Source organism: Leguminivora glycinivorella, chromosome Z, assembly GCF_023078275.1.
Source record: "Leguminivora glycinivorella isolate SPB_JAAS2020 chromosome Z, LegGlyc_1.1, whole genome shotgun sequence".
Lineage (NCBI taxonomy): Eukaryota > Metazoa > Arthropoda > Insecta > Lepidoptera > Tortricidae > Leguminivora > Leguminivora glycinivorella.
The window spans coordinates 16,840,706-16,856,108 of record NC_062998.1 but is presented as its reverse complement, the minus strand read 5'-3'; the positions used below and the strand labels follow the sequence as shown (position 1 = coordinate 16,856,108).

Here is a 15,403-nt window from a genome sequence, read left to right as displayed (position 1 = left end):
CAGTCTCCACACCGACAGTCACTCTCGAAGTCTCGACATACTAGACTTTGCGACTGTGACTCAAACTCAACTCATGACATGACTCGCTGATTGACGTCATCAGTCGTGACCGTCAGGGCTCGTACAGTGGATGTGATGTTCGATGCAAAGACACACACACTACTTCTGGGAGAAATTTAACTTTTACTATAAAATTTGACAATAATGTTAACTAACAAAAATATACCTAATTAAATTTATAAGTAATTAATTTTTCACCACACCAACTGTTAAAGATCAATTTTGCTATTCGAAAACGGATAGCAAAATTGTATTTAATGTGTGCACCACAAGAGTGCAAAGTAATTTCATACAAATTTTAACTTGATGCCTTAAGCTGGCTGGTAGAATTTACCTACATAATTATTTTGAATCTTAAATATTGAATAGATTGCTGGATTTGATTTAGTTTGATGTTTTATAGTCAGTATTTTGTTCGTGTTGGTGTGGTGAAAAAATTTGTGTTTCACTCGGTGGCAAAATTTGTTTAACCTACGTGCCTTGAAACCCTCGCAACGCTCAAGAATCAAGATCCCACTTTTTGAACCACTCGCTAAGCTCGCGGTTCAATATTGGAATCTTTCGCTTGCTCGGGTATCAATATTGGCACGAGCGGTTAAACAACAATTTTGCCCCCTTGTATAACAAATAACTAGCCCATGTAACTCTGTACAATGATTTAGCAATATAAAATCGATATATTAAGCAAGGAAGAAAACACTGTTTAAGAAATTAAAAGACACAGTCAATATCATGATGCCAAAAGCTAATTAAGTATATACTTACATACCTACATATAAGGAAAGGTAGCCTACTGTCCCCCTCCGATTTGATTGATTTTTATATGTATATGTTATAGAGTAGTAAAAAATAACAGACACGTATTTATTTTATAGCGGCCCAAACATCCTGGGGGCCGATTTTTGAATCTCACGGCGTTCGAATTCAGAAAATTGTCACGTGAATTGCCTATTATTTTCGGTGACAATTTTCTGAATTCGAACGCCGTGAGATTCAAAAATCGGCCCCCTGTTGGGAAAAATTGTCCTACAAAATCCTAAAAAGTGACAAAACCCTCTAGAAATCACGGAGATTTGTTCAATCACATTGATAATTAATTACCGATTTCGTTTTTCGATGAAAAAATAAGGGACACGTGTTCTGCGTTTTCACCTCAAACTCATATTTTATATAAAAAAGACATGTCAAAGTTTCATATTTTTCATCGTTCCACTCACCTCCCTTTTAGTGCTACGGGAGCCCAGACATCCTAAAATTATCAAACTCCTAACCACTTCTCATTAGTACAGGCTGGTAGGGCACGTCTAAAAGATGATATGTATATAATCTGCAGATCAATCTGAAAATTCATAATAAGAGTGTGTGTGGACAGTTGCATAATTGTCAAAATTCCGTGCATAATGATTTTTCAGATTATTCATTTTAAGACTGTCTGTTGCCGGCCTTAATCACCTGCCGATCTCAAATTACGTCGGTATATTTGGATGGAATTGATAGGTATGTATTTCTGAATAACAGCGATTCATCAATAATTTTGTTTAAAAATTTAAAATTAATATTTCATTTTGCCAGTATTTAACAGGAAATGTTTACATTTAATAAAGTCCGAATATTGGTTTATCTTGACTTGACACATCGAATAATTTGTAAATGACGCCAAAACATCGATAATTTTACTTTTTTTAGGGCAACGAGTGTATTATGTTGCTCCATGTGGTGCATGGTGGTGGTGGAAGCACCATTTATATACACGCTGTAACATGAGGAAACCGAAAGATTTTAACTACACACACAGAGAACCTCCTACACATTTCTGATGGCAATTTACATGGCAATTTTGTGTAATATTTATTTGTTTTTTTTATGTACTTTCACATAAAAAGTAAATCTTATTCCTAAAACTGGTACTTAAAAATAAAAATGTAGAATTATTTTCTAAAAAAAATACTTTTTGCAATGTGTCAAAAGTTACTTTCTGATACCTATCTATCAACGAGGATAGTTAGATTATGGCCGATAACGGCATCATCGCCATCAAAACAGCATTTTGTTCTGAGAAGTAATAAGTAATCGTTATTTTTAGGGTTCCATACCAAAAAGGTACAAAACCCTTGTGGTGCGCCTCTGTCCGTCTGTCCGACAGTCTGTCACATTACTAACTTATTTAGAGAACTAACTAATGCTATCAACTTGAAATTTGGAATAGTTGTGAACATTGTAACAAATAGAAAGTAAGGTGAAATACCCCATAATGGACGGTGATGCCATTATGGACAAAAAAACACAAATCCTTAAAAATAAGTATCTAAAATTAGTTTCTAAAAACTGACGACTATGTACCATAAACTAGAGTTGTAGAGCTGTTTCATTTTGAAGTTTCAATTAATTCGGTTATTTCTGAAGGATTTGGCGACAAGATAAAATTCATCAGTTTACTGAAAAAAATATCAAGACGAATTCTTAGTAATGTTGCTAAGAGAGTTGAGTTCATGTATAAAATAATAAAAAAAAATACTCGGTGTAAACTTGAATGCGTTTTACTTACTGCATTAAGCATGAGATAAGGTATAAAACATACTAGTTTGTTGCTCCAAAGATATAAAGAAATGGCGTTATTTTGCGAGTGTCCATTACTGGAACCGAAAAACTGCCTACCTCCTATGATGGACAAGGAACATTTTACAAAACCAAAATTTACAAGAAACAATGCTATGTTAAAATAACTCAAACTAATTGTATTTATGGTATATAAAATTGACTCATTGAGTATCAGTTGGCTTTAAAAGTAAAATTTTAAACTTATTTCACTGTCCATAATGGGGGATCTATTACTGGAGAACTGCCGTCCATAATTGGAGAAAAAAACACCTAGTTTTAATTTGTGAAGTACGAAGAAACTGATAGGAGTATCCATTCTGCAATACGCTTGAAATGTAAAAGAAGGATAGGACATTCAAGATTTAACACGCTTAGCGGTAGAATTTTTACAATTATGAGTGAAATATCAAAAACAGTCGAAAATTTTTCTTAAACTGTCCATGATTGGGTCCGTTACCTTATATATTTTTTTAATTTATTAATTTATATAATAATATGTAACTGTAAATTTCAAGTTACTAGGTCAAGTGGGGTATCGTTAGAAAGAGCTCAAATTGAACGCCCTTCCTCTTATCTCTGAAGTTACTGACGAAAACTTATAAGAATTTTAGGAAACATTCGTTTTACGAAAAATAAAATTTTCAGATTTTTACTTTCGATTTAACCACCCTTGCGGATGTGTATCGTACTTCAAATTACGAGATATTACGTAAACCACCTTCTTTTAAATAAAGTAAAAACTGACAAAATCGGTTAACTTTTTAAAGAATTATCCCTGAAAATCCATTATACTAAGATACAGATCGCGTAAATTAGTTAGCGAATTCACCGAGAGATGGCAATAATGCTTATTAGTCTACTTCTAGCTTTTAGTGTTCTAGTCATAGTCAAGTCATTAGTTATATCAGAAACATGAGATTATTTTTACTAAGCAGTTTGAAAGAAAGTTTGTACGGAACCCTCGGTGGTATTAAATGCTTATAACCATGAACCTACAATTCTAAGGATAGATAACTCCAAAGAAAAACCTGTGATTCCATCATCCACATTGATAGCTTTGTCTATGACCTCATCCACTAATCTCCCGTCAGTCGGATCGAGGCGCGCATGGTGAAAACATCTCCAGAAAAATAAGAAAATATGCCTACATGCGTTGTCAAATTGTGTAAAAATGACAACAATCGAAAGAAAAAAAAAATACGGAGCAACTTTTCATGCGTAATTTAATACTTTATCACGTTATTACGCGTAAAATCACAATATTAATTAATGTTCATAGGTAATCGTAAACCAACAAACTGCAAAACAAGAGTGTGATCAGTATTTTTTTTAAATAGTGTTTGCACACGGCGCACTGAGTCATTATTATTTGTTAAAAACAAGATATTTCTAAGTTTCAAGTAAAATAATTAATTTTTGATAAATTAAGTGAAGAATTGATTTTCTTTTGACCTGAATTATAATTATTTTGATTTTAAATCGTGTTTGCACATCGCAAACCGTCTGCCATTGCTGGCTTGAAAGGTCGCCACCAAGCCATAAAATAAAATTAAAAAAAAACGTCGGCCATTGTTGGGTCACAGCCGGTCTTCAGTGAGACTCCCTCTGTTCTATTACTACTCTGTGCTTATAACTATGAAAGTAGGCAAAATCCAGGACAGTTTATGTGACATTTTAATCTTCTAATATGATGAGGAATACGCTGTTAATTCGGTTTCCTCATGTTACACCATGTATAAAATGCCAAGTCATTTACAAGTTTTATTGTAATTGTTTATTTTAATGATTAGGTAAAATAAGAAAATGAACCACTTTGATACTCAATACGGTGGAAATGGTGGGATGAACGTCATCTGTCACTTCAAAACATTTATTAGTGTTTTACCTTCGAATTGAAGAATTAATCAAACATGTTATTTGTATATGTATAATATAAATTTCATTATGTATTTGAATCTACTCATCTGCTTATTATCGAAATGATTTTATCAATACACCACTTCTATAGCCGACACTAACCCAACGAAGTGAAGTAACAAACAACGGCGTATTCATGATGAATGGGTATTAACATTATATTGTGCGTACAATATTATTTCTTCTTGGACTTCGGTTGTTGTTTCTTCACGTTCTTTAAGTGTTTGAAGGGTCCGAGCGCACGGCGCACCATGACGCCGCGCCACCAGGCCTGCGCGCGCGTGGCGGCCCGGCGCAGGCGCTCCTCGCGCTCCAGGCGCGCCGCGCGCTCGCGCTTGAACGTCAACCAGCCGCGCATCTCGCCTTCGTGGAGATCATACTGTAAGCAGGGGACCGATTTTATAATTTCGAACGCACGAATTCACCGTTCGAAAGTCTGCGGAAAACGACGTAATGCTATTTTTGAAAAAGGACGGCTAGTAATTTTAAATCTAGTGGTAGGTAATGACCACTCCTTTTCGATTCTGTTAGTAGAATTTTAATCACAGAGGGCTAAATCAAGCATAGAGCTTACATTCGCCTACCACATCTTAAATCATTGTCAATAAATGTGACAGAAGCAGTACTTTTACCTTAGAGCAGGGCCGGCTCACTCCGCGATTCTATCGCCGCGCTACAAGTACATGCTGGCGGCCGCGAGTTCGCGGCCTAATCAGGGGTGGCGCGCGTTCTCACGGAACGCACGTTCGCACTTTCTTTTGTTACTTCACGTCACGAGTTTTTTTAGGTTCATAATATGGGATGTCCGCGTGTGAATGGCTAATAATGTTTAGTTACTTAAATAGACATCATGAATAGAATAGGATAATCTTACACAGATCTAATATTGATTAAGTCCCACGGAAAAGTTCAACAAGGCTTGTGATGTTGGGACTTAAACAAAAATATATAAATACTGTATGTATATACAACGTGTTTCCGGTATCACTCAAAACCTCAGACACCCCAACTGATTTTTATTGTTTTAAACTCATCTAAAGTATTCATAAATTAATCTGATGATTACTTTTTTTAATTGAATTTTTAATTTTCTGTACAGCTCTACTTGACTTTTAGCTCTACACTCAATAAAATAATTGCTAACTACCATCATAAACCATAAAACTATTTATTTGTGTACGTTACTGCAACGACATAAGGTATTATATTATGTATATATTTACCAATAGACAGCTAAGATGTCACTGTAAATACTTTAAAGCTTTGTCACAGTAAACTTCAAATTGGACAGGTAATCGCAGTAAGCAAATTTAAACCCAATATTCAAAGGATAAACATTAAAATTAAACTGACAAACAACGTCAAACGCGCAGCGGAAGAAAAAATCGTCCAAGTAACCAGCCAGTATTAATACCCCTAAATACTGAAAAAGGTAAACAACCTCTAGTAATGCGATATACACAATGTTGTATTACGAATACAATAGAATAGGCACGTAAAAAATAACTAATAAGTAATACTAATTTAAATAAAAATATTACCCCCATCAAGATATAGCTCAACCGATTCTACTCTCGATTCTGAACAAACGGTTTTCAGGTTTTTAGTGTTAAGTGAAACACGGTGTATATATACCTAGAAAGTACCTACCTAAGACTTGAATATAATAGTATAACATTTTATCTGAGTATTAATTATTCGTTTTAATCCATAAGCTACCCTATCGTCCGACGCTGCGCACGTGCGGCTAGTTTCTTTGTTAGTATTTTGTAGGTATTTATAAGGCGACATTTTGTGAACATCAAAGTAGTGGGCCTTCTGTACTTGTACTATTATATATTCCTGTGCTTAGAGCTTTCTAATGGTACGAGTGTTATACTTACTAAATTCTGTAGTTGTTCCCTGCACTTAATTGCCTCCATGTAAACATCTCTTATATTTGCTAACTTTTCATTTATCATGGCCAAGTCATCAGAATATCGGAGTCGCCAATAATCAGAAACCTCTTCTCGTTCCTGTAAAGGAATAGTTTTATTAATAGATACACCCATTCGCAAATGGTACTTTTCTTCAATGTACGGAGGGAGCAAACTGGCACTGTACAAAAGAGTGGTCTGTGGTTTGCACATAATAATTATAATCTATATAAAATTTAAGGGGCTCCAAACGGTTTTCATCGATTTTTGAAACTCCTAAATTTGCACTACAGATAGAATTATAAGACCAACGGCCATCGGTTCTTCTATCTTTTATCTCTATTCGTAAGAGCCATATGTGAAAAAAAATTAATACGTACCTACTTATTTTTTTATGTTTTTTTTATACATGGTCTAAAAGACACTTTTATCGAAATTTTATTTTAGTAAAGGGTGTTACATAGGTACATGAAATGAAAATGTTTGTATTTACGTTTGAGTTTTCTAAAAATAGAAGAGAGATTTTAATTTTAAAGTAATTAATTAAAACAAAAGTTATGACCAAAAAAACAATTTTTGACCCTAAAATTGTTCAACTTTGATGCCAAATATCACAGAAACAATGAGTTGTGAAGTAATTATGAGATACTATTTTGTTTAAAGACGTTGCTGTTAATATGATAGGTTTTAGAAACTATCATGATATCAATGAATGATTCAATGATTCAAATCGAAGGTCATTGGCACAGGAAACGCCCTTAAGTGCGTAATGTAATGTTTTTACAACGGCAATAATTCATATTTTGGGATTTCCTCATAGACCAGGTGATAGTGATGTGGAAAGCAGTATGTGTCACATGGTAGCACAATTATTTCCACTTTGGACGTTAACAATTGAATCCCTCACTACGCTAAGGAGTCCATTTTAAAATCCCTCCCTATGGTCGGGTTCAGTTTACACCCTTGATGTAAATACGTCAGTTTGCTTTCCTTGTGACACAATCTACTATTTAATGTCACTTTGCTGACCATTAAATTTTACCACCTTAACATGGAAATTGACAATAGCGGCGGCAAGCGTTGATGAAATCATGTCACCTGAACTCGAATAAACCTTAAGCATCTTCTACGCAGAGTTTTGCAATATCTCCTACTTATACTAACCTTAATTTGCAAGTGAAACGCCTTGACTAGCTCGGTGTGCACGCGCTCCTCGTGGGCGGGGCACGGCGCCGGCGCCAGCGGCCGCTGCCAGCGCATCTCCGCTGCCTCGGCGCGCGCGCACAGCCATTTGTCGGCGTACCGCAATCGGGTGCTCGCGTTGAGAAAACCATCCTGAAATGCTGCATAAATTATGAACAACCGAAACACAAACAATGTTTGTATATAAAATCAACTATACATAAATATGTGCGTGCATGTCGTAGTATTTTAATAATTTCTGGGCCCTGGGGCCGTAAAGCATGAACCTTACTGTTTGTAGTTTTAGCTATGGAAAAATACAAAGTCAGTGTGAGAGTGTGAAATATTTCTGTCAATTCCATAACAGATATTAAAGTAAATAAAAGTAGCGGCACGTAACGTAACATCTGCGCTGACCGTTATTGCGCAGGGGGCCGATTTTTGAATCTCGGCCATTCGATTTCGTGAAATTCGTTCAATTATCTCCACTACTAGCGGTTTAAATTCTACTAACAGAATCGAAAACGAGTGGTCATTACCACTGGTTTTAAAATTACTAGCCGTCCTTTTTAAAAAATAGCGTCACGTCGTTTTCCACAGACTTTCACTGAGAGAAAATACAACCAGTTTTCATGTTCGTTCAACAACAAGCTACTTGTCATTTGAATCGGCAATATATTTGAATGAATCAAAAAGTCGATTTTATAAAAATAACCTGACACATATTGTTTTAAACATACGTTTGGCTGATTCAAACGGAAAAACCGCAACAAGTCGAACTTGTTAAATTCACAATGCAAATTTCTCTCAGTGTTGGAACGGCGAATTCGTGCGTTCGAAATTCAAAAAACGATCCTCAGAAGTCAAAAACATGTATCTCAGGGGATGACAGAAGGCGAAGGATATGCGCATGCGCAGCTATCCCCTCCACATTTCACTCAGCGCTAAAGTTACGTGCAGCCACTTGTATGTATACAAGTAATACAATAACATTAATAATTACTAATATAATAATAACATTTATAATTACTTAAATATATTTAAAAGTGAAATACTGTACACCAAGAAAAAACGTCAGGAATCGAACCTAGAACATTACGCGGCTAACGTGCTCACCACTACACCACCCGAACGCCGTAGTATCCGTTGCAAATTCTCTAAAGTATGTTATCTCTGAAGGCTAGGCGCCTTTGACCAACTCTTCGGGCGAGCAATGTGTGCTTGCACCTCCTTTACGAATCTTTACAGGAGGGCGATTTTTCAATCTCGCATACGGGATTTTGTCACTAAAATACTGGTTGAAAACTGTGACTTGCTTATTATTTTCAGTGACAATTTTCTGACTTCGAACGCGTGAGACTCAAAAATCGGCCCGCTGGTCTGAGTTTCCCCACGTTTACTTAAAAATATGTTGTTAATTACAGACTGGAACGGTATTTATTCACTGTTTTTCAACAAAGACCAACCTTGCTTGGGATTCTAATAAATTTTCTAGGAAATACAAAGTACGTTCCAACTGGTAGTTAATTTCATATTTTCATTTCAATTAAGACACGTTTCAACACTAACGACGAATCAGGAAGCTTCTGGTTGAAGTTATTGGTAACCGAAGAGCTGGCGGAGGAAATGCTGCCTTATTTCAAATGTAAGTTAGTATTAAACCTTTATTTCAAATTAAGTAAATAATAACAAATAAATTTATCAAGTAAATAAAAATAATAAAATTAAAACTAAGGTTTATCCTGTATTAAATCATTTTAATAAACAATATTTTTTTGTAGAGTTATTAGAGCATTTTCACATTATCCGATCCGATATCGAATGTAGTAGGAGGGACGTCAAACATGGCGCCTTTCTCGGGTGCAGTAAAATCGGACCTTCTCAGCATTTTAAACATTTTTTCAATTTCAGGTAAAACTATATAAAAGTGATCATAGTGTCGTCCTATATTTTTTTTCTGTGTGGGCAACGAAATATCTTGTCCATTTAAATTTAAAAGATATCAAGAGTCTGCACTACGTAACCGTCAGAGTATTAATCTTATATAACAGATTCTGTCGTTATAAACTTAATCTTACTTTCAGTTTGTCTCGTAGAAATGCGACTTTGCAGTCCGCGCTGCGTAGTTCTTGCGCAAATTGGTTTCGCATCAATTTCAGTTCCCCGGTAATGGCTTCTCTTTTTCTGGGAATAAAAATCAAAGCGTTACTCTGAGCTGTTTTTCGTCGGGTCGCGCTTAGAAACAAACAAGTTCGACCCATTTCATTAATTTAGCGATGAGCTTAATCTCTGTGTAATATGTAAATAACCTAACAACAAAAAGTACATACATTTTGAAAAAAAAAAAAACCCCGACCATAGTGGACCGATTTTCATGAAACATGGCAAAGAACACTCCCGTCTAATTCAGGTTTCAAACAAAAAACCTAACTCTAAATCGGTTCATCCGTTCGGGAGCTACGATGCCACAGACATACACACACACAGACAAACAGACATACAGACAGACACATCTAACTTATAACACCCCGTCGTTTTTGCGTCGGGGGTTTAAAATAGAATCGCTTATATCACCCGCATGCACATTAAATAAATATTATAGGACATAAATATTATAGGACATTCTTACACAGATTGACTGAGGCCCACGGTAAGCTCAAGAAGGCTTGTGTTGTGGGTACTCAGACAACGATATATATAATATATAAATACTTATATACATAGAAAACATCCATGACTCAGGAACAAATATCTGTGCTCATCACACAAATAAATGCCCTTACCTTATTATTATTATTACTTATGTATAATTTTTGCAGTTGGATGAAACCCTATAAATCCGTGTACACTGTCTCGCGCTTGGCCCCGCCAGCTCTACCAGGCCCTTCATTACCAATATTACCATGTCTCTTAGATTGCTCCTGCGGCAGGTGTGTGAGTAGCCGGCTTTAACGCACGTGCTTATACTGTATCAGTGTGTCGTGCGCCAGGCCCGCGGCGGCGGCCGTCTCATGCCGCTGGCGCAGAGCCTGCACGGCGCACCGCAGCGCCCCACACCGCCCAGCCTCTGCCAGCTCCACCAGTCCTCCATGTCTCACGTCACTACATGTAACGCCAGTGCTTACTGTCTCAGCCTGTCGTGCGCCAGGCCCGCGGCGGCGGCCGTCTCATGCCGCTGGCGCAGAGCCTGCACGGCGCACCGCAGCGCCCCACACCGCCCGGCCTCTGCCAGCTCCACCAGTCCTCCATGTCTCACGTCTGTAACGCCAGTGCTTACTGTCTCAGCCTGTCGTGCGCCAGGCCCGCGGCGGCGGCCGTCTCATGCCGCTGGCGCAGAGCCTGCACGGCGCACCGCAGCGCCCGACACCGCCCGGCCTCTGCCAGCTCCACCAGAGTTTTCGTTACCATCTTTTTCACCACCTCACTATATTTAAAAAAAAAGTTCGTTACCATCTTTTAGAGATCGTTATCACCAAACCTCAAAAAAAACTACATTTAAATATTCACCTTGTTCTTAAAAAAATAAATACTTACCTTCTAAGGATTACACTTCTACGACAAAGCCTTTTCCGATTATATATTTTTAAAACAATATAGTTTGTAAATGACTTATTATGTTACATACGCGAAGTGTAAGTATATTATTTTAATCCAAATAATCAAATGCAATTTTACGATATCTAAATTGTTATTCAAGTTAGTTAAAGTCAAAAGTATAAGTAGTGCACGAACCCAAATCTGTTGAACAAATTTCAGTTATTTGTTCAATGTAATTTAGATAAGTAATTATAAATATGTATATATATATAATAATAAGTAATTATAAATTATCGTTAAGTATATAACGTTTTAAATACTTGTGTATACACCAATACAGCACGCTGATAACGATCTTTAACTATGTACCTCCAATTTTGATAAAAAGTTTTCAGGTTACCTACTCTTTGTCCAAGTCATCTCGGATGCGCAAAAGTCAGTTTAAAAATTTACCTATTATTAATATTGCTTCGGTTTGCCCGATATTTACGCCGTGTCTTGCGTGGGCGACCATCGCGTCTCATACTTCCATATCGATAGGGTTTGATTTCGTATGCGTCGCATCGCCATCGCGCGACCATCGCGCGATCGTCGCCCACGCAAGACACGGCGTTACTCATGAAAGCAGATTATATCGCGTATGATGTATGAACTTACAGTTTTCGTGGTCGAAGGGTAACTAAGGAAAAATTTCAATGTACAACGTGCAAATTGACAAGATATATCGTAACTTACCCATGTTAATTGGTGTGAGTACATTACGTTTATGTATATGTACAGTTTAAAAAACTTACTAATTACTTGTACTTATTGTTACGGTATATGAGAGCTATAGCTGTCACAGTATATTCGATGCTGACTGTACAAATTTCAACGCTAATTACCCTGAAAAGTTGTTTTGCTAGGGACATCTACCAGATTTTACGGGAGACTAACCGATCCAAAACGAGCTTGTTGTGTTGCGCCTTCTCTCGCTCGTCGCTGTACCTCCAGTACCGACTGCGGAGTTCGGAGCTGCCCTCTGAAAACAACGACAGATGGCGCTAAGAGCCTGCATCAGAGATTTCGTATAGATGTCGCTGTGGACTCGGAATACCAGTATGATAAAATAAATACTTAGTTGAAATCAAGAACGACTTCACACTAGACTAACAAAGCCCATACAAAAAAACGTACCCCTGAAATGTATGGGCCTTTTAGGCTTAAAACTAGATGGCGCTGTTCGCAGCCTGGAGGTGGCCAAAATCATATTTCCCCAAATATTTTTGCGTGTTTTTATTTTTTATAAGAACAAATGACATATTGCTTTATTTTAAAATCATGATATCATCGGGGATAGTGCAATACCGCGTAACTAAAAAAAGTCAATAAGTTCCAATTTCTTTGTAAATTGTTGCCGTGTTGAACTCTAGCTATGTGTTTTGTTAGATACGCGGTATTGCACTATCCCCGACGTCACGTCATGTCAAAATTATCGGCCGGTGTCAAATCTATTTTAATTTTTTTTTATTTTTTCTTAAGTAGGATTTTTTCATTACAAATCGATGGCACAAATCTTTAATTATAGGGACATTTTTAATTATAAGTCGGGAAAGCAATAAAAAGATACATATTATTACATACGTTTGAAGTGCCAATTATATGTATACATGACTTTATTGTCTGTATATATTATATTAAAGTAGTGTAGGTGTATTTTTATAGTGTGTTTGTATGTTTTGCATTTTGACTGTATTCATCTTTATTGCTGACTGTACCATCGAGCAAGTTCGAGGATGGCGACATGATGTAGCTATAGGAGCATTGTGATAACACTAAGATATTGTGTTTTGCGTTGTTAGAATTTGCCTTGATGAATATAAATTGTACAGTCAGCAATAAAAGCCCGAAACAAAAATATGTATTTTACGACGTTCTTTAATTTATAAATAAGTATTTTTGCAAAAAAAATATATTTTTGGCACAAGCTTTTATCGCCGACTATACCTTTCTTTCAACAGTCATCTACTGCTCTCCGAGACATTTCTAAAAACCTCTTACTCGATGGGGATACGACGTTTTATAACAGAGTTCTTAATTATGACCACCTTTCTGCTCCATCATCAGATCAGCTCCTTCGTGCCATAATACATATTGCATTGTCACGTGATTTACATATGTGTGCAAAATTTCAGCTGAATTGGAAACCGGGAAGTGGGTCAAATTTAGCTTCTACGTTTTGACTCAAACTAAACATACCTACTAAACAAGGGAAGTTAAATAAAAGCTTGTAAAAATAAGCTGAATAATATATTTCATTATCTAAAGCTTTTTTATTTTCTTGGCTAATTGAATAATCCCTGAACTAAATTTAAAAAAACCCGTAGAACCTAGAATCGTTTGACACGTAAAGCGCGTAACTCAGTAATTATACTTTATATTTTAAACCATTCTCTATTTATATTCCGTGGAGGAACAGCAAGCTAAATGCCATCTTATTAGGTTTAAAATTTAAGACTTGGTACATGTATTCCTGTTGTGCAGTGGCCATTCGAGCGTGTGGTCAGATATTTATGAGCACCACGGGTGCTCCGCTATATTTGATGGCGACTGTAGGTGGTAGACCTAAATGCGTGTTAAAAGGTACCTTTTAACAAGAAATACGAAGAACACAAATCATGAACATTAATTACTGAACAAAAATAATGGATAAGTACAGGACTGAGGACTAAATTACCTACGCATTATTGCGTAAAAAAAATCGCGGATGACAGGCAAATTGAGTGGTTTTAAAAATCTGCTACTTATACTTATTGAAGCTGAATGTACCTGCAAATATTTAAGAATGCAGAAGGATACCTAGGGGGCACTGAAATTGTAACCTTCATTCCTCGTCGCGTCATGCCGTCAGTGAATAAAAAAGCTTGGAATGCTCGCTCCATGTACATAAAAATGTAAATATTGTAGGATAACTTATACACAGGTCAACCTAGCCCCAAACTAGCTGGTACTATAGGTATTTATTAGGGGCCTATCACCTATGTAACGTTACCGTGGACATGACTGTGGCTGTATGACGGGTAGATATAATAAGATATTATTAAATCTTGTTTAATGTAGTAATCACTTGCTAATCATGTTTCACCAATTTCACTTAAAATTTATATTTATGCACTATTTGGTTTTGTATGGAAATACTTACACAGAATAGGCTACTAGTGATAGTACTCTTTATTATACTGTGCTACTAGACATATCAATTTTTAAGTCAAATAAAATGTGATTATATTTTTTTTGGTTCAGACTGTAATTAATAAGAACGACTTTTAAAATCGTCAAATGGCCTTTTGTCGCCAGACAAAATAATTAAAATATAAATACAACAAGTAATTGGCATGAGATCCCCTCTTTATCGCAGTTATAATTATAGGAAGTAATTATCAGAATGCATTCCAAAGAATCCATATTATTATTACTCGTGTTCTTAACAATACTTGGAATATATATCACAACAAAGACATCGAAATACCTTGTTCATCAAGTGTGCAATTAATTGCTTAGCCAGAAGTACTTACGCAGGTATAATATACGTAGGTATAGGTAGGTACAGGTACCTGCGTCGTGTGAACCGAAATGCCTTATTTTGGTCTAGCCTGAAGTTATGCTGAAATTGAATTGAAAAAACACGATGAAACCATCAAGCAGGGCTGGGTTAGTGTAATTAACTCGTCAAATTGAGATATCTGTTTTCCATCTCGACGTAATCAGACTACTCTGGACTGTCAGAAACGGGTTCGAGGGAAAGATGGCTGAATACTTGAATACATCTACTTATAGTAAAACATAAAATATCTCCAGTTCATTTATATCATTTTCTGAGTTTTCCTGATATTTTAACATGACGAAGTCGGCATTATACTACCACTTCCAAGAATCAGCATCGACACTATTAATAAAAAAGTTTCAGGAAAATTGTCTAACTGACATACCTACTCTATAAGAGTTTTGAATGATTCACGGTTATTTTCATTGGACTTATATTGACCGGGATATAGACCGTGATTACCTTTTTGATTTTTGTCGAGCTCCCGATATTTCGACGCAGTTGCATGCATCATGATCACGGAAAACTGACGAAGGCGAGTGGATGTTAAAGTTGCATAGACAGCGCGCGATCTACCCTCCTTCGCGCGCGTCGGCTGCGTTCACTTTCA

The 15,403-nt window shown here is 36.4% G+C and overlaps 1 protein-coding gene across 1 annotated transcript; it reads right to left on the bottom strand.

Annotated features, from left to right (window-relative positions):
- Nucleotides 1–4,637: 4,637 nt before the first annotated feature.
- On the bottom strand, nt 4,638–6,567 carry LOC125240649 (dynein regulatory complex protein 9-like). The gene is made up of 2 exons (XM_048148648.1): nt 6,459–6,567; nt 4,638–4,954 (listed from the first exon to the last, which is right to left on the bottom strand). The coding sequence occupies exons 1-2, from the start codon at nt 6,534–6,536 to the stop codon at nt 4,751–4,753; spliced, it is 282 nt and encodes a 93-aa protein (XP_048004605.1). The 5' UTR covers nt 6,537–6,567; the 3' UTR covers nt 4,638–4,750.
- Nucleotides 6,568–15,403: the final 8,836 nt, after the last annotated feature.

What these genes read in the sequence shown, in the direction of transcription:
- LOC125240649 (XM_048148648.1), bottom strand. Translation starts at nt 6,536, where the DNA reads ATGATAAATGAAAAGTTAGCAAATATAAGAGATGTTTACATGGAGGCA. An exon ending in GGGAACAACTACAGAATTTA is followed by an intron (nt 4,955 to 6,458) that starts GTAAGTATAACA and finishes CCCTGCTTACAG; the next exon opens with TATGATCTCCACGAAGGCGA.